At 44.0% G+C, this 27,882-nt stretch overlaps 1 protein-coding gene across 4 annotated transcripts in view; it reads left to right on the forward strand.

Annotated features, from left to right (window-relative positions):
- The first annotated feature begins 747 nt into the window (after positions 1–747).
- Positions 748–27,882, forward strand: part of MAPK6 (mitogen-activated protein kinase 6) — a 31,986-nt gene continuing 4,851 nt past the window's right edge. Inside the window, exons 1-3 of one of the 4 annotated variants that reach the window (XM_052806968.1) lie at positions 748–1,191; positions 23,538–24,756; positions 25,491–25,635. In XM_052806968.1, the coding sequence (XP_052662928.1) occupies positions 24,202–24,756; positions 25,491–25,635 (700 nt within the window). In that variant the 5' untranslated portion in view covers positions 748–1,191; positions 23,538–24,201. Of the gene's footprint in view, positions 1,192–17,149; positions 17,309–17,729; positions 17,748–20,255; positions 20,372–23,537; positions 24,757–25,490; positions 25,636–27,882 lie in introns of those variants that run through there. The other 3 variants (XM_052806966.1, XM_052806970.1, XM_052806969.1) reach the window with 3 other exon arrangements.

Below are 27,882 nucleotides of genomic sequence, written 5' to 3' on the forward strand. Positions count from 1 at the left end.
GCTTATTACCTTTATAGAGTTATACAGTCAACAAGGCGATGCTCAGCCAGGGGTGTCATAGTAACACTCTTTCTGCTAACGAGGAGGAGTTGTACAGAATTAAAAAGAAAAACCCAACCCCCCCCAAACTGGCATGTGAGAGGTGTGTTTATATTGAATTGTTGGATAAAGTTGTGCAACCCTATATGCAACCAAGCGTGGTCAGGCTGCCTCTCCTGCCAGGGATGCCACCCACATCTGTCTGGGTTATGCCTGCATCAGCTGTTTCCTCTAGCCCTCCACCTTGTGCTGAGCCTGCTGTTGCTGGGTGTTGCTGCTCTACCTCCTGAAGCTCCCCCAGGCTCCCTGGGGCTGAGGCTCTGCTCCTTGCAACACCTCCTCCTGCAGGCAGCCACTCCTGCTCCTCCTCAGGTCTCCGGAGCCTGCCCCTACCAGAGACCCCGATGGGTCAAGATAATGGAACAAGCCTGGAGGTAAGTAAGCCCTGATTAAAGAAATGCTTTTTATCAATGTGTCTGCAGATAAATGGCAAAGTACAGCAGCGATTCAGCAATTCCCTGCAAGGAACTGCCAGGTGAGGCTCTCGCGGGCAGCTCTTTGCAGGACGCGTAGAAGCTTGCTGGAAATACACTGAAACCCAAGAAACACCACGTACAAAGCTAGAGCACTGGTTGCCGGATCAATCCGTTCATTAGGTAATGGCTGCTTCTGAGAGTAGAAACTGAATTTAACTCACAATAGTAAAACCAGGATAATTTCTAGACTTCTTCGGGGACCAGTTTGCCCACTTTTATTCATGAGGTAATGAAAACAAACCTTCCCACTCTATAGCTCCTAATGCTCTTTCTGTATTGGTGGCCTATTTTTCTGCTTAAGGACAGGGAGGGACCGTTGAGTCACACACAATCTCCTGCCCTCCTCCTCCTCTCATTTAAATATTAATATGATGAATTATTACTAGAGTAACAGCTGTGCACTACTCATATCACAGCAACATAACCTTCCCCTCCTCATCAGAGCACAGCTATTCCTGACTCGCATTTTCTGGTCGACCTTCTCACTTCTTCTGGATGACTTTTTAAAAATTACTTTGTTAGTTCTGGTGTGGTATCATTAGGATAATTGTTTGTTCTGTTCTTTCTGCTTAAATATTAATGATACTGAGGAATTCAAAAGATAGCTTCAGTAATGGTAAGTTAAATGTCTGTGTGTATTCTCCTATGAGATCTGTTTGTTTAGAGAGAAAGAAGTATAAAAGATTAAGATCAATTTTTCTAACTAACACTTAAAAACATCTCTCTCTCTTTGAGAATTACCAAAATAGATTGTCTTTTATATAAATAAAATCATTGTATATTAGTCAGCTAGTGTCTCTAGATAATTCAGGGGCATACCTAACATTGTACCTAGAAGTACTAATGCATTGCATTCTCTGTAGATACAGTGTTATAGGAGAGACTGCTAATAAAATCATGAGACAACTCTGTATAGACTGCTGAAAATAAATATTTGGCATCAAGCAAAGAAAGGGAGGGAATATGAAGGAAAGATAAAACACCATGAGTTAGCTCAATATGACTGGAGATACCAAGCTAAAGCATTCCCAGGCAGATTTGGAAATGTTAGTAGATGTAAAGTTTTGTGGGTAAAGGTCCTCCTCTGCTGAGCACCTTTTGCATGGTTCTTGTGTTTGTGCATGTGTGTGTGTGGTTTATAAACCCACAGGTTTTTCCTCCTTGAAAATGTCACTCCTTGGAGTACTTTCGTGCTGCAGAAGGGGAGGCTGGGTTTGTTGGTTTCTGGACCACTGTTGTGGAGAACTTAATGCCAGCAGGAGTGTGTAGAAATCAGGTTTACTGCATTTGCTCAATTGCTCATACTTAGCATTGGATGAAACTTTTAACTCACTGCTCTTGTTACTTAGGGAGAAAAAAATCTGAAATGCTCTTACAAAGATTTTAAAATGAAATGTCCATATTTTGATTTGAAATTTTTAATTTTAAAATTTTGTTTTAGTAAATCAGTGTTCTTAAAGTCAAAGAAAATGCTTTCCATTTGAATAAAATATTGGTTTATTGCTTTGTTGGGGTTTTTTAAATAGCTCATAAATATAATGGGGAACCTAAAAAATTAATCCAAATTTATAAATTATGCCCTTCTTTTCCCACTCCTGAAGAAATTGGTAGAAATTTTCTTCCCAGTCAGCCCTACCAGTGATGAGAGAAAGGGAGGTGGGAGGCTTCTGCTGCCTGAGAACTCTTCCCATTCAAAATCAGTGTCTAACCCCATGCCTGGTTAGGGGTTGGGGAGAAGAAAGAGTGAAATGAGGGTACTGCAAAATGTTTTTCTAAGTCATTGACTGCTCTGATGTAATGCTAAAAGTAGTGCTGTTACTTCTTGAATAATTTTTCCAGTCTGCTTTTTTCTGAACAAGTACTTATTGGAAACAAAGAGCCCAATCCTGACTGTTTGCAATTCCCACTGTAGTCAACAAGTGTAAGGTCATGGATTGAGACATGCTCAGTACCACTATATACATACATATGTGTTGGGTTTTTTTTTCCCTCTGTGTTCTGTTCCTCCTAACGTTTGTGGGAGTTGGAAATTTTTTTTTTTTCCTCAATTTACCTTTCACATCAGGGATTTTTTAATTCTCACGCAGGTTACTGTATTGCAAATTATTTGGCAAAAATGCTGCTTTTATAAAAAGCCTTGATAAACAACTTGTAGCATATCCCCCAGATAAAATCTCATTTTAAACAGTCCCTTCAGATGATCATCTGCACTGATTGCGAATGAACCTTGTAGCAATCTCATAACAACTGTTCTCGTGGACGGAAGAGAAACCTGCTGTCAGAACTACAAATAATTTACGTAACCCAATTTAAAGCTCTAACAAAATGTTCCCTTGTTAAGAGGATTGTTATACTTAACGTGTGAGATGAAAATACTTTCTGAAGGTCAGGAATGCACAGAAGATAGATTAGATCTCTTGAAAAGATGAAAAATAGGTTTTTACCAGAAGTTTTTCCTCTGTCAGACATTCAACTTGGCATTCTCAGAAGCTTATATAAGCATAGCTTTATTCCTGCAAATGCTGTGTTTGCTCTGCAGAGGGAGAGGAGCCTCAGAGCTTCAGGTCTGCACATGGGAAAATATAACTGAAGGTAGACTGGAGACTCAGGCTATTTTTTGCCACCGCCAGCAGCATAGATAAAAATTTGTTTTAAAAAGCACAAGGGCGGATTCAGGCATGTATTTCCTAGATTCTGCCTGCCGCAGCTGCCAGCATTATGCTGAAGGACCCCAGGCAGTTTGTGTACCTGCTGCAGGTGAGACGGCCACCCCGCAGCGGTGGGTGCCCAGCGGCCGGCACGGGGCCAGCCCGGGAGAGGTCCCACAGGCGTCGGCAGCGTGGGAGCGGGTGGGCTCACTGATGCGCTGCGGCATTAGTCCGTGCGAGCGGGAGCAGTGGGACGGAGCTGTCTCTCATTCGGGTCTCCTGCTCATGACCATAGCTTGGTAAAGGTCCTGGGAGCTGACCTGTGCCTCCTGCTGAATGATGGAGGGGTGGGACAGACTCTGCTGAGGCTGCATGCAGATGGGGGCTTCAAGAAGTACATCTAACCCAGGCAAGGCATCGGGGCACCGAGTCATGCAGTCCTGGTGTTCAGTGACCTGGTTGCTTATGCTCAGTCAGGAGCTAATGCTGTCTTCGTAAAACTGTCAAACAGAGCCACAAAACTTGAATTTGACGTGTTGGAAAACAGCTTTGTGAGACCTAGCTTTTCATCATAGGATCTGGGGGGTGAGGCAGGTCTTGAAATGCTCTTCACATAGGATACGGCAGAAATAAGAAGAAATTACAGCCTCTGTAACCATCAGAAAGTCAGGCTAATGTTGCTGTTGTCCCCATCCCCTGCGCACATTACGTGTGGTTTCTGTCTGTCCCTCCAGCCAGCCAAAAAGTGAGATTATGGAGAAGCTGATGATGGAGATTATTTAAACACTTATCTCCTCACCTTCCTCACCGTTGCATTCCCCTAATTCCTGGGGTCTCTCCCTGTAACCCCAGGTCTCCTGCCCGCCCCAACACTGGCTGCCCCACAGCCCTGTAACGGCAGCTGCAGTGTTGGGGGTGCAGGGTCTGCACCCAGAATGCAGGGGAAGCAGCAGGGTTTGGGTGGTAGGAGAGGCTGTGTGACTTGCACGTCAGAGCAAAATAATAGGAAGAAACTTTGTCCTGGAGACAGGGATATTTTGCTACAGGAAAGGGCCTCCTGCTTTCCACTGCTGAGAGCCTTTTCCCAAAATACCTTTACAAAGGGGAAGAGAAGCTTGAATAGGGCTCTCCGCATCCCAGCAGCGAGTGCCCCTGGGGGGCTTCCTGTGCGCCCCCAGCAACCTCTCACCGACCCACAGGGAGGACACTGGCAGGGCCATATCTTTCTCAGAAACTCTCTGGTCTACTTTTTTTCCTCCCTAATGCGTTCCTGTGTAAGAAGACCCTTTTACCACCAGCTTCCCCGACAGCTAGCAGCTTTCCAGCCCTGGGGATGTCAGGCGAAGGCTGCCTGGAGAGGTGACGCAGCCCACATTAGCTTTCTAGGTACCTTCTGCTGGGGGAGAAGGTCTGAATGTGCCTGTTCCCTTGCCCAGGCAGAGGAGCAGTGATGGAGAGAGGCTGTATGTGCAGGGAGCAGTAGCATAGCAAAGCAGAACGTGGCACTTGCAGCCCCTTGGTGGCTCGGGCAAGGCTGGGAAGCTCTCGTGTTGGGATCGCCTTGATCTCAGTGCTTGCCTCGGTTTCGACAGACCATGACACTGCTGACTCCTAATTCTTTGGATGGAAACATTTTTGTGCCAGGTGTATTTCCAAATCTGAAATTTACTGGAACGTTTAGCTCAAATATTTTGTCATTCTGCAAGAACTAGGGTGGAGGAAAGCATTGATTCTGCCCTACTTAAAAACAGGCAAACAAAAAAAAGTTTCATAAGGCTCTTGCCTGTTCCAGAAGAGGAGGACACTCTAGAAATCCAGAATCAAAGATGGGCATTTTATCTTTGTGGAAAATCTCTTGATGTCTATGAACTGGAGACCTCATGTTTTGCAGACTGGATAGATGTGGTAGCAGATAAATTCCCACACTGTCTGTCAGTCCTGGGTGTGCTCCAGCCCAGTCACTTCTGAACAGAAATTTTCCTGTGACTGCATCCACGGGCTGCTGCAGGCTGTGTTGGGTTTGGGCACCTTAACTGAATATAAGTAAAAGTGGGCTGTTCCTCCCATACACTGCTTTTAGTGGCTCCTGTTGGCTCCAGTTAAGAAGCTGGAGGTAGCTACCTGACTCATGTGCCAAAGAAACAAGGACCGAATAGGTAGGAAATTTTTAAGGAGTAGGCTGGGAGAAAAAGCTTGTAAAAATGAGATTTGAATTGGAAAAGAGAAAAGAAAATAGAAACTGGGAAATGGGAGGAGACTTGGAAAAACTAGATGAGCAGCTGAGAGGGAGTGGAGCGGCTGGCGTGGAGGATGTGCAAACACAGCTACTCGAGGTGTACAAACACAGCTACTCGGGGGCTTCTGGTGCTGGGGAAAATCAGAACTGCCTGGACAAAGCCTAGAATAACTTGCAAAAACTGAGAATTCAGAGCTTTGGGAATCTGCACTTGGTGCAAGAAACACCAATCACTTTGAAAAGTGGGTTGAAAAGTTGAACAGTGGAATAAAGTACCAATCCCTTGCAAAATTCAGTTCTAGCAATCTTAAATTGTGCATCTGCTATTAAGGGCTACTGTGACCTTGATCTTTGTGACTCAGTTCAGGAAAGTGGAAATGATAATACCCTGACATTCTTGCAGACTGTAGAAATTAATTTAAAGGGTATTTGCAGAGCCCTTAAACCCTGGTGGTTCTGTCCTCAGACTGGGGCTATATGTGGTGAATAAAACATAGGGCAGTACACCAATTTTATTTTTCCTTGGTATCCAATTACTGGTAATCAGGTGAGCACATGAGGTACACGTCTTGTACAATGAATGAAGCGGAGCACTGAGCACTTGTGAGGAGAAAAAGGAGTATCTGCTCATGCAGTAAAGCTGTATCAGAGCAGATAGAGCTTGTTCTGATTACTGTGATTGTCATGTCACATGGAGTTCCCTGCAAAGGTCAGAGAAGTTTACTAGCTGACATTAAGGCCCATATTCCCATGTTCTCCTGCTATCTGAAACATTAGAGCAATCAGGAAGATAAATCTTCTTGTTCCTCTGGGTGAAAAGGTTCAAAAGTTTCCATTACTACCCTGCTGTTTCACTTGATTTCGGCAGTTACCGCAGGTTCTTGGTTGAAGTTCTACTTGACAACAGCCTATTCAAGCCTTGCGACTGATTTACCATCGCCTAGCAATGATTACATTTGTATTGTTTACTAACAAATATCATTGGACCTAGGATGATAAACATGCAGTACAGGATAGTACTTTGATCGCAAATTGTACATGTAGTCCTTGAATCATTTTTACTACAAGCAAATGAATTGCCTTAATTATTTAAACAGGGATATTATCACAAACCATAATAATCTCAGTTTACTCTGTACTTCTAGGAAGTATTTAGATAGTCCATGCAGCTGCGGAAATACCAGCTTGGGTAGTCTGTCAGGAAAAAATAAGCAGCTGACATCTCGAAACCTTTGCTGGGTTGAGGGGAAAACTACCACCTTTTTTTGATGAATATTGCACTGTCTTCTGAAGTCTTTGTGAAGTGCCTCTGACAGACAGGCTTGAGAGTGTTAAGTCCTCCTTGGAGTTGCCCTTGGAGCAGGATGGTTTGGGCAGTGGTAATGAGACTCCTAGTCCAGCCCCGGCAGGATGGTTCGACTCTGAAAGCAAGGGCTGAGACTTGTGTCCATCCTTGATTTCTGGGATATACCTTTTCCAAGACAGTCTGTAGCTAGAGAGGCTGTCTGTCCTGGAAAAGTTAACAGCAAGGAAAAGCTGAGAGGTTTGTGAGCTGCAGTCTTACCCCTCTGGGCTACCATTTCAAGACACAGGCTACCAGGAAGAGTTTGCCCACTGTGTCTGGTGGCTGAAGCCTAATTCTTCATTGCTTTGGGTGGCCAAGTGAGATATCCCACTGCGCAATGTGACCTTGTCACAAAGTCTCCCACTACTGAACACGAGTGAATGGATTTGTGCACCTAACTGCTGTGATAATGGATGCAAGGAAACAGAAAAAGGCCTTTCAGTTGGTTTGTGGTGCTGTCAGCCACTGAGGACGTCAGATCACAGACAGAAACCACGTGGAAGCTCTTGCTGTCATCCAGGGCAATGCTGGCGTAAGTCGCAGAGCATACGTGAACGCTATGATCATGTTGGAGTCTGTTGAATTGCAGCAATCATGAGAACTAAGTATTGCAATTAGAGCTGGTCCAAAGGTTGAAACTCCTCTTCTTTGAATCATTTTGATTGCTTTTGTTTTGCGAGTGTCCAGATTAAACAATAAGAAGAAATTTGAGATAATGGTTAGCAACTTTTTTTGTTTACTAAAATACATTTATCAGGAATTGATTTTATTTTAACTGAGCCTTAAATGGTTCCCCAGTGTTTCATAAAACACAAAGAATGAGGGAGGAATACCTTTCCCCTGTCACAAAATATAGCTTTAGATGTATGTGGTATCTCTTAAGTTTTTATTTAACAGTTTTTGACTGAATGCAATTGAAAACTCTTTAGAGATATGCTGGAGATAAGAGAATGCTGATGCACTAAAAAGCAGAAGGATTTTCTACCTCTATCTTTCTTAATTCCAGCTCACTTGCAAAGTAAATCTCCCTATTCAGATCATGAAAGAACCTCTGGGCATAACTATACAGTGAAATGTTTACCTATATGAGATAACTTTCTGGTTTTAGGACTGCTTCTCAGTGATTCCTCCGCACCAGGGTATCCTACAGAGGTATTTCTGAGAAGCAGTCTGCATAAGGCCTGTACAAGAAGAGCGTGTCTCTGTGGAGGAGGCTATCCAGTGGTGCAGTAAGTAGGCATGTGAGACACATTTCCTCGTAGGTCAAGAAGCAAAAAAGATATACAAGATCTCTTTCCAAGTGCAGAAAAGAATGAAGTCTGGGTTTACAATTTTAGGGTTTTTTATGCTTGTGGTCATTAAGGACAGTTGGATCTCATGCATTGGAGCTCTCATTGAGCACAGGTGGACAGCCTTGTCCACCTTCTCTTGTACCCTTCTCTCCTGCACACACACAGTATGTGAACACCCACTAACAAGTGGATTTGCTTTACATCCTGCAATGTATATGAGGACAGATGTATTCCATTTCTGTTTGCACAGCCTTTAACTGAGAAAGTTTGGGATGGCCCAGTTTCAGCACTGTTGTACCTCTAATAGAGGTAGCAAATCTTACACTTCCAAAGTAACAAAGATTCAGTCAGATTTAATGTCTTTAATGGAAAAAAAAAAACAACAAGTTCTTCTTTAGACTTAGAGAAATGTAGACCATGGGTAAAAGCAGTTACTCAGTACAAAAGCTCAAAAAATGTGTCATGTATTATTTACTCCTTTCATAGGTAGGAGTGCTTCTAGGGTCTTCTGTCTGTCATGGGAACAGATGACTTACAAATGATGGGGCGAGACCATCCACCCCTGAAAGCAGGATGCCTCTGAGGTATGGTCACAAAAGGGATCAAATATGCAATTCTCTGTCAAAGTAAAATCTCAGCAGAAGTCTCAGGCTCCCTGATGCTGGGTCTGTGGGAGACAGTGCTGTAGGTGGTTATGACAATGCCGTCGTGCAGACGAGTTGTGTGCTTACACGGCCACGCACTTCTAGGGCCCAGTGCAGAAAGGAGACCAGTCTGTGGCTGCTTCAAGGCCAGCTATTCTGGCCCCGCACAATGCTTAACTGCAACGTGGGAACGTAGAGGACTTAAATGCATCACTCTCCGGACTGAATGACTCAAAAAGCACATCTGCTGGGGAGGTACACTATCTATTTCTCACTAATACTTGTAGTCTTCCATGTATAGCATGCTGTTCAGTTATCAGCGGTGTGGAAGTGTGGTAAGGAGTGGGCAGAGAGGTGCTTGCTGCTGTTAGGAAGAGGAGCCAACTTGGTAGTGGAGGAGAAGGCTGGAGTCACTGCGTTGAAGTTAAACCTGTTGAGAGTTTTGCCATGGACTTAAGAATGCTGAGGGTTTGCCCCTATTCCAAATAAAGCATTTATCTGGGGTTAAATTATTGTGCTTTATCTTCATGGAAGCCAACAGAAACAAAATGAGACAGTGAGTTGATGCTCCATTCTATATTACTATTGCAAAGAGGAACAGATAGTTCTTGGGATCAGATGAATAGAGACAGATTAACCTCTAAGTAGCTATTATTGGAGCCATTTAAAGCAGTTTGAGTTGGAAGAGCCTTTGCTGAAGCTGATGGGAAATGCCAGGGTAAGAAGATGATCCCAGTGTTTGGCACCAGGCAGATTCTGGAGAATCTCCAATGCGTGTGTTGGCATTTACAGCATGTTAGGAGGGGAAAGCTCCTCCTTGAGAGTAAAAGACGAAGTGAGTTTAGACAATTCTGGTCATTTTTTCCTCTTCAAAGGAAAATTTAATTTTCCTGGTTTTCATTGTACTGTAGTTGTGAACAAACAGACTTTTTGCTTGAGCTGTAATAAGATAGAGGTCTTGTGTTTCATAAGCCTGATACCCTCTGTAGTAAATGATGCTTCTGTGCATTATTTTTTTTTCCCCTGTGTAGTAGTCAGTGGTGCAAGTCCCTCTTTCCTGAGCACTTCAGACAGTTGCCCTCTGTGGAGTGGCCTGAGATCTTGCATCATTTCCTGTCATCTGTCCAAAGCTATTTATAAAATGTCTGCTGATTCTGGCACACAGGCAAACCCCAGTTTTCATGAGAAAACTAATAGTTTGGAAATGTATTCCCTCCCAGCAAGTGTCTCAAAACCATTGAGAGAACCTGAAACGTCCTAGAAAATCTTAATGACAGCTAAGGTATAATGGGGTTGGGGAATATGGGGAATTGAATAGTCCCATGTATTTGTAGCGGAAATCTTTAGAAATAGATGGTGCAGCATGCGCTGAGAAAAAGTTACAGAGTGTTAAGGGAGAGGAGGTGGTTCCAAAATTTATTTGTTAGCAAAATAAAAACTTGGGGGGTTGATGTCTGACGATACAACAAAAGCGACTCAAGGTAGCTTCTGCAATGCTGAGTATTTGCCATATAATTTGATGGTAGATGTTCTATTAAAAGTTTCTACTTTTCAATATTTCTTAGGTTTTCCAACTCTTTAGCTTCAAGAGACTGACTGAGGTAGGAGTCTGGCAGGGACAGTAGGAGGCATTAAGCGCAGCAGCGTGCTTCCCAGTCAATCTGCTGTTTATGATAAGTGCTATTTTGGGAATCCTGAAAAAGCGTGTTGGCCACAGACAAAAGGCACCCTGAGCAACAGCACTCACATCGGCTTCCCACTGGCCTGCCTTGACCCTGCTGGCACCGTGCTTCTTGCCTCTTTATCTTTAGCCATCCAATATGCTGCTTGCTTGTGAAACAGCTGCATCTATGAGCTTTGGGCATGTTGGAGACCACTGTGTGTAGGGCAAAGTGAATGGATGTGATGGCCTTTGCCTGAGCAGTCACAAAGACACGATTTCTTAACGTGTCTCCCAGTCCAGCTTGTTTCATCCTGTTTTCACACGCCACCATAAGAAGTACCACAGTGCCGTAGGTGGCCTAGGCAGGATTGGAGTCCATGTCCCGCTCATGAAGGCCTCTGCAGGGTACAAGTCTAAGTAGCAGCAGAGGTCTGAGACTCTTCCACTATGACCAATTAGTACTGCTTTTCCAAGCCCCAAGTTTCTCGTGGCAGCAACAGATCATCTTCTTGACGGCTGACAGATTTGCTTCTGGCCATGCCATTTGTATATAGTTTATTGCAAAATAATATTTGAAAGTGTTTGAGATGCCTCAACTCACTGCACCTTCCTCCTCCCCTTGTAAGCTTGTAGATAACATTTGTTGCTATTTGATATGTAAAAGCTGTGTAGCCTCAGGCTACTAAACCAGTGTATTAGCTGATGCCCATGTATTTGTATTGAGCTTTGCCCCCTGTAAATGTATTTCAAGAGGATTCTGGTGTTGGTGAAAATGTTAGCGAATGTTAGTCCAATTTTTTTTTCTCTGTAAATGACAAGCTCTGCAGCACCAGCTGTGTTTACAATTACACAGCAGAGGCTTTATCTCTGTAATGCAATAGCAATCAAAATGCTGCATGTAGGAAGGTTTACTGCTCTATAGGAATGAACAAGAACAGTTCTACATAGCAATATGTATAGTTCTGCAATTAAATGCAATAGTTCTACAAAAACATATAATTGTTCTACATAAATCCATCATCAGGCCTTCATAACTTCTGCTCAAGAGCTGACGTATTTTCCAGTAGGAATCCAAAACCAAATGCATTTTTTGCTGACAGCACCCCGCCCTGCTTCCAGGGCATCTCCCCACATTGGAGTACTCAAGGTATTACAGATATTTAAATAATATCTGTAAAGTAATATGCTGCCTTACAACTCTAGCAGCACTGCAGCCGATGCAGTAACTAGCACAGAGATGCCTTAGACAATTGCTCTGGTGCCACTTCAGTGGGCAGACGTGTTCTCCTAACTACTTCGCTTGAGGTTTTGGAGGTGGGGATGAAAGCGGTGCCTTCCTGCAGGTCTGAACGGGGGAGAACTGTCACACACAGAATTCTCTTGTACCTGAAGTGCTGGGAAAAAACATTTGGTGCTTCTTGTTTCCACTTCATCCTACGCTTTGCCTTGTCACAACAGCCCTGTTCCTCTTTCTGTAGAACGTCTTTCAGCTGTAGATTCATCCACTGACTGGCTCTACAGCCTAGCTCCAGCACACCTCCCGTGTCCCGCGCTTGGAAGTTAGAAGAAACTTGGGTCACCTGGAGCACCCGAGTGTGAAGATGTTGGTACTAGTTATCCTTTAAAAGGTGACTAAACCTAACACATAGTGCCTCAATTGCCTGCCTTGGTAAATTTTTCTACATGTTTGCTATTCTGTCCATGAAATACTGATAGCTATCTCTCTGCAAGGTTAACTAATGAGGAATTAATGAAAGGCTGAGAAATCTGGGAGAGCTCCAGCCCTACAAGTGTAGTTCACACAGAGGGCTGACACTTTCAGCGATGACCCAGCTACAAGGCAAGTTTTCTAAGCTTTCCTCTTCTTCCAGTATTGCCATGGCTTTGCCAACTCCTGCTTTAGGCAGCTGCTTTGTCCCCTGTGCTAAGTCTTGGTTAAGACATAGAAAAAGTAGGCAATGGAATTGCCTGACTTAATAAAAATGTGTGATATTAAGCGGGGAGCCTGCATGCAGCTAGCTGTACCGAAGTGTCCTAGATTGCTGATGATCTACCAAGGGGGAAGAATGACTTGTTCTGTTTTAAGTGTTTAATGACTTTTTTTCCTGCAGATTCAAAGAATTTCCAAAGTATGTCACAGAACCCATTTATTTCTAACCTCAAAGTTGAAGATCTTCTGTGACTGTCTTTTTCCACCTTCATTTGCCCTTTGTACTTTGCTGCCTTTGGCTTGAATGGGTCTCTGTTAATGGCCTGTGCTTTTCCGGTCTTTCTATTGTTTCACACAGGGATGAAGATCTTAGGGTTTGCCTTTTTCCTTTCTTCTAAGTCCCCTGATATTGCCATAGCTTCTTTGCTGATCAGAACATAGCCGGTACAAAGCTTGCTCCAGCAAAGTCAGTTCCACCAAGTGAGTGCAAATGAGGTGATACCATGCTGCCTGTGCCCAGGTAGCTTTGGCTACTGCCAAGTAGACTTTAACTAAAAAGGGATTTTGATGCAAAAAATTGTTAAAAGTTTTTAAGATGGCAACTTCTGTGTGGTTACCTTCTAATAATGCTGGCATGAAGTATACTTTAAGATTTATTGGGAAGACTTTAAAGTCTGCAAACCCAGACAGCATTCATTAGGAAAATGTGTTTGTGTTTAAAAGAACAAATAAAAAAACCCTACGTCCAGTATGGAAAGGTATAGTCTGACCTTTTCCAGGAAACGGAGCTGCACAAGAAGTGAAGCTACCTGAGTTGTTGGGTTGTCAGTGAAACTCAAATTTATCTGGACTATTCGTGCTGAATGTCAGCACTATGAAACTGTAAGCTGGAAGAGCAAGTGATTTGTAAAGGCTTTGCTTAACACCTGCAGAGAACTAGGCTAACTGGAGAAGGCAGCAGTTAAAGGAGATCAGAACAGAGTATTAAAAACTCTTGGGAGCTGTGCCAGGAAAACCAAATCATACTTCAGGGCCCAGATCACCCTGCAGAACACAGGTAAGCAGGAACTGACCAAGGAGGCAGCAGAAACTGTGTGTTCCCTGAACCTCTCCCCATCTCCTTTTAATATGTTGGATTTTCTCTCTAAATTCGTCCCTATCCCCATGCAAAATGAATCCTATACTTCGGTAAGAAGCACAATCAGTCCTTAAATATGTATCCTAGGATACATTTCCCTTCCTCTAGGAGGACATGTAAGTCGAGCAAGAGCAGTCCGGCGGGCGCCCCGGGTACTCTCTGCTGTCAGAGTCTTCCCCTGTGTGTCTTATCAAATTTGGCTGCCCAGGGGACTGATGCTGCAGGACAGGCCAAGAACCAGGTATCACCTTCAACACCTTAATCTTCACTGGGGGTGTAGGCTGCTTGATGTGAGGTACACACTTAAGTTGAGCCTCTTCTGAAAATACCTGGAATCATTAGAGAGAGCTGCATAAAGCCAGAAAACAAAGATTTCCCACAGAAAACCCCAGCGAAGCAGTGAAACTGAGACAAAAGCCTGGAGCTGCCAAGTCACCTTGGGCAACCTTTTCAAACCGTCTCCAAATCTTTCTTCCCTTGCCAATCATAATGGGTGTGGACACTTAAAAATACTTCATTCACTTTTACGCCACAAGTAACGATTCACATACAGGACTGAAAGATGGAATTTACTGTTTGATCTTTTTGAACTTGGATATAATAAATGAATCATTGCTTCAGTTCTAATTATTTTTTAATTGCTGAGCTTTATGACCTTTGAAGTCCGGTTCTTTTCTTACTCTGCATTTTACTGACAGTTAATATCTGCAGATGTTTTAGAATGGGTTCGTATCATATAGCATATCATCTACATGCTATGTATTTGCATTCTTGTGGGGAATGGGGAAACAATTTGACACAGTAATTTATAGCCTAATCAATAGGATATTAAAAACCTGAGAACAGATTAGCAATTTGCAGGATTAGATAGCTATAAATTGCCATGTGACACACAATTAAATTCTGAGCAACTCTCTCTCACATGCATTGTAATTCTATAAATAGTGAGGCTGAAGACAAGTAACATTCCCGCACCATGCTCTTCCTTGTTGCATGATTTTCTTCTAGATTGAAGGATCTCATTCACTAGATCCTACCACAGACTATGCTCTTAGAAAGGCAGAAAAGAATTTGGGTGCAGGGAGGGGCGGGGAGTAGCTCTTGATTTATTAATTAGGAACACAGAAAAATGGTGGTACTTCTGGACTATGTGAGATTTATGAGTGAGCGTGCGCTACCTAGGCAAGGAAGCTTGCCACTTACTGCAAGTATGCTCTGTGTTTGCTAAACTATTTTTCAAACTGTCTGGGCTGCTGCACAGCAAACCCCATGGATGTGCAACTTCTCCACCTGACTGAAATGGCAATGTGGGTATTGGCAAATAGTCCCAATGGACACAGTGTGATGATGGGCTTCCCAGGTGCTGTTGCAAGGCTGTAATATAAATTTTTTCTTACTGCAGTACCCCAGGATCAGCTTGCTCTTTTATCCCTCATAATGAAAATACTTTGTATGGGTGAAAGGATTCTTTAATTAACTAAATAGCTCTGGATTTAGACATACAACCACTGCTGCTCCTGCCTTTTTTAAGTCCCGAATCTCTTCCTTTAATGCAAGTAAATACTCCTCTGTGGCTTGGCTCTGGTTGCCGTCCTAACATCACCTCTTCCAAATATGCACTCCTGCAGGTTTTTTTATAGACTGTATTTAAATACAGGCCGTCTGGAGCAGCCAGTGCTGTAATCTTCCAACTCTCTTTTGCTGGGTGGGCAGAAGAACTACAACTTTGTTTCTGACTTCTCTCCACTGTTGGCAGCATGGTTAGCTGCCGATAAATTAGCAAATATTGTAATGTAAAGTGCCAGTTTAGTTACTGTCTTCTGTACATGTGCTGTTAGTACAGTGCTGTATTATCAAATGCCCAAGTCACCCCTCCTGCTAGTGGGGGCAATGTCAGAGTTAGCAACGCATCCGACTAAATTAAGACGGTTAATGCTTGGCTTCATAATTGAAGGGGTTTTAAAAGCTATAAAAGCTATTTAAATAACTTTAGAGAAGCTGGGTAGGGAGCTCCTTGGATGTTGATGTATGAGTCATTTATTAAAAAAATAAAGTTATGTGATTTAAGAGTGCAAGGGTCAATTGGATCCTTCTGTCCAGATGGCAGCAGAGCAAGCTGTAGAGCCCTATGCAATGTCAGTAACTTCTATCCTAGTACTAACTGTAAATAATCTCTGTTTAACCAGTGAGTATTAATTGTTTTATCTTCTTTTGAGTCATCCTGCACTGAAAAGGCATGTGAGGGACCTAGGGAAACCACACCCTGTCTTGAGAGTTGTACTGAAACTGTGTTAGTGGAAGCGTAAGGCTCTCCTGATGCCTACAGGCCTGGTGTTTTCATGCCTCTCTCTCCCCACTAAGACTGCTGTATAAAAGTCTCATGGGGAAAAGATTTAAAGTTTTAATTCTTTTGCTTTATTTTGTTGTATTAGTTGTGATTTTCAGGGAAAAGTAGACTTTTACTGTCCCTGCCTATGTCCGTTAAGGGAGGTGCAATAGCAAGAGAGAAATCCTTTCTGACGTCTGCAGAGGTGACAGCAATGGCAAGGAGTTTGTAGATGCTCATGGGGAGAACATGCAGGTCCCCAATGACACTAAGACTGCAGAACATTTGCACCCAAATGTCACCTTCGGAGAAGGAGAGCCTGCCTCCATCACTCCCCGTCTGCTGCCTTCCAACCATGTTTTTGTTTCTCTACCACAAGGGATGTTTAAAGCCAGGAGGGTTGAACTGGGCCCACGCAACCACTTCCCCGCCTGTCGTCGCTCGGACTCCCACACGCTGACATCCGCAGCAGCAGCAGCGCTTGCCCAGCGGCGACCGATGCTGCGCCTCCTCATCCCATTCCTCTTCTCCCCTTCTTCCCAGCAGCTGTTGCAGGGCCTGTGACCTGGGCACGGAGGCATAGCCCGGCTCTCCTCCCCGCACCCCCCCAGCTGTGGAAAACCCGCATTCCTGCTCCCTTCTCTGCCCGTGGGGTTTCTTTTGGCGTGCTGTGTTGTAGCCAAGGGAAATGCTGAAGAAACCGAGCCCTAGGGCCCGGGATAAATGCAGGTTTCAAAAGCAGAAGACTGACTCCAGGGAATCTGTCAGGAGGCAGTGGAGATCAAACAGGAGGAGGAAGCAGCAATCGTAATTGAAGCTGTGAGTGTTAACACAGTACTAGAGAGCCACCATTAGTGCCTGTAGGCCTCTCGTTTGTGGTCACTGCGGTGGCACACAGCTCCACCAGGCCCTTTCTTTGAAGTGTTTGACTCAGCTGGACTTTTGAGACTCTGCTAGATGACTCCGGCTAACCGCACATATGGGCTACTGGGAGCCGCCATGCCCCATGAAGGCAGGCTAGGCTGCGAGGTGATGGCACGCCGAGGGTGTCCCGCCGCGGACCCCCGGGCCAACCCTGCTGGGGGAAGGGGCCCGCATGCTCCTCCGGACTCGAGGGCGCGGCACGCCGGCGGGAGGGCCCTGCAGCGCGGGCGGGCAGGCCCCGGGGGCGGCCGTGCCTCCCGCACGGAGACCCGGCCGGCGCTCGCCCGAGCGCGGCCGGCGACCGCGGCGGCCGGCCCGCTCGCCCTCCTTCCCTCCCTCTTTCCTTCCCTCCTTCCCTGAGGGCCGCCCCGAGCCCCGCCCCGCCCGGGCCCTGCCGCGCCCCGCCCCCTCGAAGGCGGAGCCGGCGGCGGCCCCGCCCCTCCCTGCCCTCCGCGCCGGGTTACATGGCGGCGGCTGCGGCAGCGGCAACTGCGGCGAGGCGGGCGGGCGCCGGGCGGGAGCCGGTGGCGGGGCCGCGGGGCCCGGCCGTGTGAGCAGCGCAGCCCCCGATGAGCCTGGGAAGGCCCGTGAGTGCGGCGGGGCGGCCGGCGAAGGCGGCGGGGAGGGAGGAGAAGGGGGGGGGGGGGTCTCGGGCCGCCGCACGCGCGGCCCCGGCCCCGCCGCACAAAGGCGCTTTGTTCCCTCCCGCCGGACGGCGGCGGCGCCCCCCGGCCCGGCCCGCTCCGCTCCCCGCCGCCCCTATCCGCCGGGGCCCGGCCCCTCCGCACTGCGGCGGCTGCGGCCCGGGGACGGCGGCGGCGGCGGCCCTGGGGCTGAGGGGGGCGAGCGGGCGCTGACGGGGCGGGCGGGGGCGGCCGCGGCCGCGCGGCGCCGCGAGGGGGGCGCTGCCAGCCGCTCAACGGCTGCGGCCCGGGCGGCGCCGCGCCGGGCCCTGCGGGTCGCCTCTCCCGCCGGAGCGGGGCCGGGGGCGGCGGGCGGCGCCGGCGCCCTGAAGGGCGTTTGAAGGTAGGGCTCCTCCGCGCTGCGGCGGCCCCGCGGGGCGCCGGGGCCGGGGGCCGCGGTGCGACGCGGCCGCGGGCCGGCCTGGCTGCCCTTCTGCGCCCCACACACGTCCGTGTGGTCCCCCTTTCCCGCCGCGGCCGGGGGTGGGTCCCCTCTGCCCGAGCGGCCGCCGGTGTCTGGAGGGGGTGTGCGGGAGGAGGGACGCTGGCGGGCGAAGCTGGCTCGTCCCGGAGGGGCGGCGGGAGGAAGGAAGGATGTTCTCTGCCGGGAGGGCTCCGGGCTGGCGGCTGCCGGCGGGCCCGGCCGGCGCGGGGGGGGGGGGGCGTGGAGCCCGGCCTCCCCGAAGTCAGCGGAAGTTTTGCTGCCGAATTCGTTGCCGGCGGGGCCTCGCCGGCGGCTGCTCGCGGGGGATTCGGCGCCGCTCTCTAGCTGCCGTGCCGGGAGACGTGGGGACAGGTACCGCTCGCCCCTGCTGCCGGGGCGCCCGCAGTAACATCCTGTACTCCCCTGTAACATCTTTTGTGGGAAAAGTGACTTAATACTTTGAGAAGTAGCTTGAAACACCCGATGAACATAGCTTGAAGAGAGGCCGTCGAGTTTCAGGACTTGGAAGAACAGGTACCCTTGGCTAGGCAGGCAGGATGCGCACGCTTGGCTTCTGTACGATGACTATCTCTTTCTCTGGCTATTTCAGTGCCATTTTGGATCAGTCTGACAATGGCTAAGTTAATTGTGTCGTGGAAAAAGAAACGGTGAAAGAAACGGTGGTTGGCATGTTGTCCTATGGCCAGTACAAACGTCGATAAAAGCGCTGTTGCCAACAAGCCCTTTTTTTAATATATATGTGTGTGTGTGTGTATAAAAATAACGTTTGATAGCGTGATGTGTTTATAAACAAGTTACAAATTCCGGAAAGTCGTGGCTTAAAATAGAGGTAGGTTTTAGTCTGGTAATCGGGTTCAGAAAACGTGTGCTGTAAAGGTAAAATGGGAACTTTCATTTCAATCTCTCGCTCAGGCTCAGTCCTTGCTTGTGCAGTTGTTATCTTTAATTCACTCTTGACTGGTTAACTGTTCAGCGGAACAGCAGACGGTAGCAGATCTGCCGAGGTGCAGAAGGCTGTGGTTAGCTGATGATAGGCTTCTTCAGTGGTGAGTTTTCATTGACTTATCCAAAGGGAGGACCGAACCATTTTTATTTATGATACAGAAAAACACAGCGGATTTTTGTGTGCTTTTACAGATCCTTCAGAAGATTTATAAACTAATAGTAACATTTGCTGACTGCCAGCACAGAGTTCCCTAAACAGTGTGGGGAGCAAGTAGGAGGCTTTAGAAGAGCGGCAGTTTCGTGAGTTGGACGATGACTCACTCTGCCTACTGACTGCAACGTGGCTGATCTAAAAAAAAAATACTTCTGTGCCCTGTATTTTTATAGTCAAAGGGATAGTACTTAGCAGGTTGTATAATATGTCATTAGTCACTCTTGGTCTTTCTCTTGTGAGTAATGATTTGATCATTATGTGGTCTGCATAATCAAATTAACTGGTGTCTTTGTGTCTTATTTGTATTTCTGAAAAAGTAAATGTCTCATACTTAACTGTGTTTTAGTGTACATCCTGTTTCCTGAAAACTGTGATAAATCCACGTGCAGAAGTTGAGCACGAATTGAAGGGGCTGCTTGCATAATGCATGAAGCTGGTCATGTGTGATGTTGTCTGTCAGCACTAGGAATAATTTCAATGACGACAGCCCTTCTGTGGGTCACTTCAGTTGCCCTCTCCTGAGAGCTGATCTGTTTTAAAAGCATAGCTGTAAACCACTTAAGAAACTAGTATCTTTGTGTTTCCCTCTCTAAACTTTGTGGGAGGAAGGAATAAAAGTACTGCTTAAAGAAACAGGTAGTCTTGAAAAGGTGACAGCCTAAATGAAAACATCAGTGCCTGTGTGAATAGCCTATTTGGCACAAATTGGGGTGATAAACCGCCCCCTTTTTTAATACTATAGTCCATCATGTGTTTCAGGTGGTTAGAGTATGTTACACAACTGAAGAGGAATTTGTCATTTTTGTTTATTTAGTGTGTTTTTTTCAAGACAGACAGTTGGACTGATGGTTATGACTTTCATTGAAACTGAAAATGTATAAACTTAATGGGTGTTGGTGTCACTCTTTGTAAGTATTAGTGTTTTAAAAAACCCACCTCATCATTTTCCAAAGTTAAAAATGATTATAAAATGCAAAGAAGAAAATTTGTTACTTCGAGCTCATTTCAGCTTGAGAAAAGCCTTAATTTCTTCTAGTTGATTACCCTTTAAGTAATTATCTCTAGAGTGGAAGAAAGCTTGGGGTTAACTTTTTTATTTTCCATCCCCCTCCTATCTGCTTCTGGTCCACAGGACTATTTGTCTTAAATGTCTGTTTGCTATTAACTCCTGGATGGAGAAACGAGTTTAGCTGCTTCCCTGGCCCCTGGCACTAGCGATGCTCCGGGAGCTGCAGTCCTGGCGGAGGGGCCAGCTCACAGGCGATGGCAGTGAAGGAGCTGTCACATGTGAGCAAAGGGCTATGCTGGGTGAGAGATCAAATTGGCATAGTGAAAGAAGTATGCCTTTAATGTGAAAGAGGAGGTAAGTGTAGTTAACGCGTGGGGTTAGTTTGGAAGCATATTTTTTTTGTTTAGACAAGGATATATGAACCTGGTACAGCATTGTCATCTGTTACGTTTCCAAAGTAGAATTTTCAGTGGCAGTAAATGAAAGATCATGTTCAATTACTGAATCTTAATTTAATTTCTTTTAATATGGGGCATTTTTGCTAGGACAATCTCTAATTGTTCTCACCATACTCATGTGAGGTACTGTATCTGTTCGGTAGATAGGCTGCCTCCTGGTCAGCTTCCTATGTGTAGATCCTATTCTGAATGATAGCTGGGCCCTGCTTTTTGTGGCTTTGGGATTAAGTCATTTGCTGATAGTTATATAGGAAGTTTGTAGCAGGATCAGGTCAAATTGAAGGCTGCAGTGGATTGCTTCTGTTGTCAACATTTGTTTTCTTAGCTAAATTACTGAAAATCATTACATACCTTCTGAAAACATTATAATTAGTGGTCACCTAGTGGAAGGGTATAGTATAAGCTGATGATTAAAAATGCATCATTTCAGAGATACAGAATGAAAGTTTTAGGACTTCTACTTCAGTAAGCAAGTGGGCCATTAACTCCCTTTCTCCTTGAAGCAGTAACGTCATTACTGCTTGCATGTTGTAGTTCTGCTGCTGCCTTTGTTTACTCATGGCGGTAAGGGGTAAGATCTGAGTTATGGTGAAGAGATCAGCAGATCTTACTCCTTGCTACTGATGGGCATCTTTTCTAATCTGTTCCTGTGCTGTTGAATGGAACTAGCTAAAAGAGAGGTTCCAGATGTGTCACCCAGCTGGTGCAAACTGATTCCGTATGGCCGCATATTGAAGACATCAGCAATGTGAAACAATAAGACTAATTATGGGGAAGAATACAACTGCATTTAGATAGTCCCAAGGATATAAAATACAGCTTATTGCAGGGTATTTGAACAGAGGCCTTGGACCTTGAGTTAACATGAAATTTCAAGTGTTAGTATAAGCTAGAAAAATTAATTTCTATAACAATTGGGGGGGGGGATGAAAGCAAAATGGTCTGGGGTGATGTAAACTTTTTTACAGGCAGCAGCTCAGAACGAGGGAGCCTGAAAGTGGTGCATGTGAATGAGAAAATATTTTAAAACTTTTAAAGAAAAGTTAAAAATCAAGAGCCTAGACTTCTGGTTTTTATAATTGTGAACAGAGTTGGATAGTCAACTGATGCTATCCTCATTAACTCTAGGATAAATTTCTTATTTGTTCTTTAAGTAAATTCATGGGTATTATAAGAAGGGTCCTCATGCTGATGTCTTAATACTGATATAAATTCAAGAGAGTTTTGGGAAAAGTAACAGTGTTACCTCATTGTGCTTGTACTAAGGTTATAATAACCCATGTAAAACACTGTCTAAAATTAGGACTCTTAGCAGTATGTGAAGAAAGAAATCTCAAGGCAATAGTTATGCATGCCAAGTAAAGAAAGCTCTGAAGATCACCCTTCTGGGGGGGTACTATACCACATCAGTGGAGGGCAGCTCAATGCTTTGCAGTTTAGAAATACTACTTTTGCTGATCTTGCTTTAAAAAGAAAAATCCAGCAGAGGATAACACGTGGTCCCTTCTTCCCTGTGTCTGTCATGTGGCTGTACAAATACCTGGAGCCAGGTGGTGTGTGGCAGGAGGGAGCGAGCCAGGGCACTGGGGCTGTGTGCCTTGGTGGCAGTCAGGCTTGAGCCTAAGGAACAGTAATGTTTAAATGTGTTGAAATAGTCTTGCTTCTGTTTGCCAGTGTGCCTGCCTTTTTTTTTTTTTTTTTTTTTTTTCCTGTGTGCAATTCTGATTACTTTGGTGAATTGAGGCCATTATTTAGAATATGTTAATAATTTGTCAGCTGCTCTTGCTGCCCTGTGAGGAGTGGGGATACTTGCTTTGCTTGGTCCTGGTTGTCCCGCTGAAGTGCTAGCACAATTTTAAAGGAAAACACTCGTACAATTAATTCTGAAGTGTTGGGATAGTTTGGAGAACTTTACATTTATTTAGAGAGCTGGGTGAAGAGCTGAAATGTGTTAATCTAAGATCGAAGAGAAGACATTTAGTGGTTTGACGTGACCTATAGTTGTTGGGGAAAAACATACAAGTGACTTGTAATGGAATTGCCCAAACCTTACCACAGTGCGTAAGGTACACCTTTGACTCTTCTCTTTGTGGCATCTTTGAGCTTTTAAAAGAAATGAGGATGTTGTGCAAAAATGCAACATGTGGTCTTTATGACGGCATTCTGTTGCTGCAGACAGTGAAACTTACTGACAAAATTACCACTTTTGTTTTCATAAATAGTAGTTGCATTCATTAGACTATTAAAAAATAAATGGTGTCTGAAAGTGCCCATATGTTAGGGGAAACAGTTGTAGAATATATCGGTTACTGTGTAAAATGTATTCACCATTAATTTTCCTCTGTAATCTAGGTTGGATAAGTGTAGAAGTAATTGATAAAGTAATAATATTTGCCTAATATGTAGGAACTACCCCTGTGATTCCTGTAACAATGAATCTATAGAGGCAAAATTATGATTTGAGATGTTAGTAAACTTTATCCAAAATCACAAGGATTTAAGCTTTGTAAGTGGTGTTGGATGTGTGCTGTATATTCTGGAAAGTCAATAAATACTGAGAGTGCACAAATGTCACACTTTTCCTGTGAACGGCACCCAGTTATCTCTTATTACAGTGAAATAGTTAAAACCCTGATTTTGTCTTGGAGTAAGAGTTTTGTGGAAAGAATTACTCCAAAATTTAGTGGCTGAGGTGCAGGATATTATTGTTTCTGACTTGTCTCTTTAACAGCTGTGTTGAGGAATTACCAAGTTTTCTGTGATATTCCCTTCTTTATTAAAATTCAGTAGGATTTTTTATTGTGTGCCTTGTATTCTCGGTAGGTTATGTCTAAAACTTTCTAAATACATGTTTAGAAATGGTGATTGGTGATTATTGGCAGTTTTCCTCCACGAGTATGAAAAGTATATGTCATTTCTGGTTAGTTTAGCTTTTGTGATGGTTTCTTATTTTGTAACTGGACACTAAATAAGTTTTATATTTAGGACAGCTTAAGGAGTTGGGGGTGGAGGAAGACTTCTGTATATACTGGAATACTGATGTATTTTTCTCTCCTTTTCAGGTTGTCACGGAGTAAAATGGATGGTAGCTTTGATTGTGATTGTGGTGAGCTGGAGCCACCTGATCATTAACAGAAGGCATCTTTTGTAAATCAAGAGCTGCCAGTTTCCCGTTTAACTAGACTGTAAACAAAAGAGAGAAAAAGGAGGAAGAAGGAGGAAAAAAAAAAAAATAGTGCTTACCAGCACCATAGAATGACGCTGCTCAGGACCAGTCCAACACTGAATGTATCTGCACTGTGAGGAGGAGGATGTTAATAGAAGCCTATTATGTGCATATTTATTCACATTTTTGTTAAATGTTAACCAGTTTAGCACAGTAGAGCTGAGTGCATAGTATGTCATTTCATTCCGTTTGAGTTTCTTGTGAGTATTTTCTTTAATGTCTGCAGAAATGCTGCACCTTTCTTGAACTATGAATGCTGCAATCTTTCTATCTTACGCTCGGTTTGAGTTTTAGAGCTTACAGGCTCTAAATTCAAGGGGACACAACAGGCCTGGCTGGCTCATAATGAAATGAGAGTGTCAAGAAACCATCTTGCAGTCAAAGCCAAGTGTTTCTTCTCCCTTTCTGTAAGACCTTTCCTTCAGATACCAGTGGAAGTGTCTCTGCGTGTTTACAGAAGCTTAGTAGTTTGAGGAAAAAGAAACGTAAAGAATTTAAAAATGGCAGAAAAATTTGAAAGTCTCATGAACATTCATGGTTTTGATCTGGGCTCTCGGTATATGGACTTAAAACCACTGGGCTGTGGTGGAAATGGCTTAGTTTTTTCTGCTGTCGATAATGACTGTGACAAAAGAGTGGCTGTCAAGAAAATTGTCCTTACAGATCCCCAGAGTGTTAAACATGCTCTACGTGAGATCAAAATTATTAGAAGACTTGACCACGATAACATTGTCAAAGTATTTGAAATTCTTGGTCCTAGTGGAAGCCAGTTAACAGATGACGTGGGCTCCCTTACAGAATTGAACTGTGTTTACATTGTCCAGGAATACATGGAGACAGATCTGGCTAATCTGCTAGAGCAAGGCCCTTTACTGGAAGATCATGCCAGACTTTTCATGTACCAGCTGCTACGTGGGCTCAAGTATATTCACTCTGCAAATGTTCTGCATAGAGATCTCAAACCAGCTAATCTTTTCATTAATACTGAAGACTTGGTGCTGAAGATTGGTGACTTCGGTCTTGCACGAATCATGGATCCTCATTATTCCCACAAGGTATGTGAAGAGTGGGAATATTTAAGTGATACACTGACAACCATGCCGTCTTAAAATAGCATCTTTCTCCCTTTTGCAGAGGTAGATAGTCTGTGGAAGGCCTCGTTAGCAGGTGGGATATCATATTGGGGATCATGTAGTAGAACTGGAATGCTTGCAAATAGAGTAAAACAGATCTCTGGATGATATGTTTTGTCTCAGATAGGACTACTGCAAGCATAAAATAATTTATTTTTTTTTTTACTAGATGTGTTCAGAAAAGCAGATTTTTAACAGTGAATACAGAACCTGAGATTAAGAGCATGTTTAGGGGCATAACTGTAGAAGCCTTAGATAAGTTTGTAAGTGGTGCATTCATAGTGTGCAAGTGTGGCTACTTACTGGGACTGATTTAGAGATACTGTCTTTCTGGTTTAGATGGTGTTTCACCAGAGAGTTCATTATCATCTCTGCATTTATTTGACATCTGGGAATAAAAGTTTTGCTGCAGTACCTCATTTGACTAATAAATAGTGTCATACTTCTATATTGTTGCTGTTCAGTCATAAAGATATTGCTGTTCCATCTTAAAAGGTAGAAGGGCTTAGTAGGGGGCATGTGGTACTATCCCTAGGGCCCCGAGACCAAAACATCTTGTAGGAGTGCATTAAAAAACAAGAAACAAGTAATTTTAAAAAGTATGTCTTAATCTAAGTAAGCTTTTTTCTTTTTCTTTTTTTAATTAATTTCATTAGGGCCATCTTTCTGAAGGATTAGTTACTAAATGGTACAGATCGCCCCGTCTTTTGCTTTCTCCTAACAACTACACTAAAGCCATTGACATGTGGGCTGCAGGTTGCATCTTTGCTGAAATGCTGACTGGGAAAACCCTCTTTGCAGGTAGGTAGGAAAAAAAATGTGTGTGTATATTTCTAAAAGGAGTGGTACTGCTTAATTATCTTCCTAAAGAAAGGTTGATTCTCGTGCTTACTATCAATAGTCATTGACTATCAGGATATGCTATATTATTATGCAAATATAAGCAAACTATAAGTCGATGTATTTGTAAAGCAGAAGACGTTTTAATTTTTATTACTCATACCAGTGTGTATTTAGATAAATATCACAATTTAATTTAGTACTTATATATGGTAAATCTGTCTGTAATTAGGTTAAGCTAAATTTATTGGATGCCTAAGTGGTGTTCTAAATACATGTGTTTTAGTGAATTGATGTATCCAGGGAGTACGTCAGGATTATGCATTCCCTGAATATCATATTCATAAAGATTTTTTAATGTAGTCAACCTAATCACTTCTCACTTCTTTATATTTTAAATTATGAAAGAGTAGCCCTTTTTTCCCCATTCCAAACTTTTTTGTCATCTGCAGACTGTTTTGACCTGACCTTTGTTTCAGTGGTATAGGGACGACTCTTAAGATTTAAAATTTAGTGTGGCATACCAAGGAAATGTGTAACCTCCAAATCTTTCTGGTAAGATAGGAAGCAATGGTCTGGTCTCATTGGGTGCATCTACCTTAGTGCTTTGGTTAGGATCAGGAGCAAATTTTTGAAGCAAATCTATTGATGGCCATCCCGTACCACATTGCTGATCTAGCTCAGTGCGCAAACTAGTCTTTTTAGATAAAATGGAATTGTCATTTGCGCTGTAGGAGATCACCCAATGTGTTCTACCTGCTGATAGGCATTCAGTCCATAGGAGCAGATGAGCTAGTCCAGAGTAAATCCCTGAAATGCTTATTTTGTGTGCACCCTGGGGCCTCAGCAGCAGCTGTCTCATTCAAACTCGCTCTTGGATTTGTTCCTGTTGGTCCAAATTACTAGAGTAATACAGATAAAACCGCTAAGAACTTGCATTTCAAAGTTGACATTCCTTTAGATATATGTGGACTAAAAGCACACCTGTGCAGTAATTCTTGGGTTTATACATCAAGGTAATGAAATTGAGAGCTTTTTCCCATTAAGTACTATTAATGGAGTACTGTCACCCTGAAACCATTATTTTGTAGAAATCAGCAATTAATATCCAAAGAGGCTTTTCTTAACTTGCAGTGAGTTGCTAACTCTTTGAGTTACTAACTATTGGAGTAATGTCCCCAGTGTATTAAATGCTCGGCTGATAAGAGATTTATTAGGTTTCCATTGCATCGAGCACTTCTGCTGGAAAATAGTGAAATAATGGGAGAAGGTCTGCAGATTTCAGCATTCAGCATAGATTGATTGCAACTGCTAGCATTTTGGCTTTTTTTTTTTGAGTAGCATTGGTATTTGCCAGAAGTTTTTATTGGTCTAATAGCTGTGCAGTGAGTTAGAAATTTTTTTTTTTAAACTCAGTCTTAGTAACCAAAATCCTAAGTTTGTATGCTCATTTATGTGCCCTAATTGCATTGTGTAGATACCTAGAAAATTCTTTTTAGATGTGGATGTGTCTCTCTGAAAACTTAGCGCTGCTGTAGTGTTCTGATATTAAAGAAGAGTGGACTTCTTAACGTCATGCATTTGGAAAGGGAAAATGGTTGGAGATATGACAAGTTAACCTGTCCTGAGATTCTGAATAGATTTCTTTTGCAGAGTTGTTTGGAGGGCTTGATTTGGTTAATTCGCAATTTCCTGTCTACTTCTGAACCATCCCTTAGGAATCCTGCTGTCTGGAAAGCTGACAGGAATGGGAAGGAAGAATGCAGGTTAAAATTGCAGAATACCTGGGAGGAGGGAGGGAAGTTGAGGCAGAGGAATTCAATAGCTGTTCCAAACAACTTCTCTGATTCTTTCTTCTAAATGAATATTTTAAAATGCTCATTTCACTTGTAGTGGAAGGAAAGCTGATTAATTTTTAGCATGGAAATAATGATACAGTAGGAGGACAAAACAGCTTTTTCAATCCAGCAAATAAGTTAACATGAGGCAGTGCTGATTGGTTTGGAGAATGTAGGTCTTGGTCAAATTTTCTGTAGTGACTTTGCCTCAGCTTTTCTTCAGGTCATCTGGCAGATGTGTAATAGGGTGCCCAGTGCAGACTGCCATGCAAACTGCTGAAGTGAACTGAGAGCACGTAGAATTTGAGATGGTACAGTCTCTTTTCTAGCCCCATTTATTTTTGTATTTTATGTCACATGGATCAGTATC

The sequence above is a fragment of the Harpia harpyja genome, chromosome 14 (assembly GCF_026419915.1).
Source record: "Harpia harpyja isolate bHarHar1 chromosome 14, bHarHar1 primary haplotype, whole genome shotgun sequence".
NCBI lineage: Eukaryota > Metazoa > Chordata > Aves > Accipitriformes > Accipitridae > Harpia > Harpia harpyja.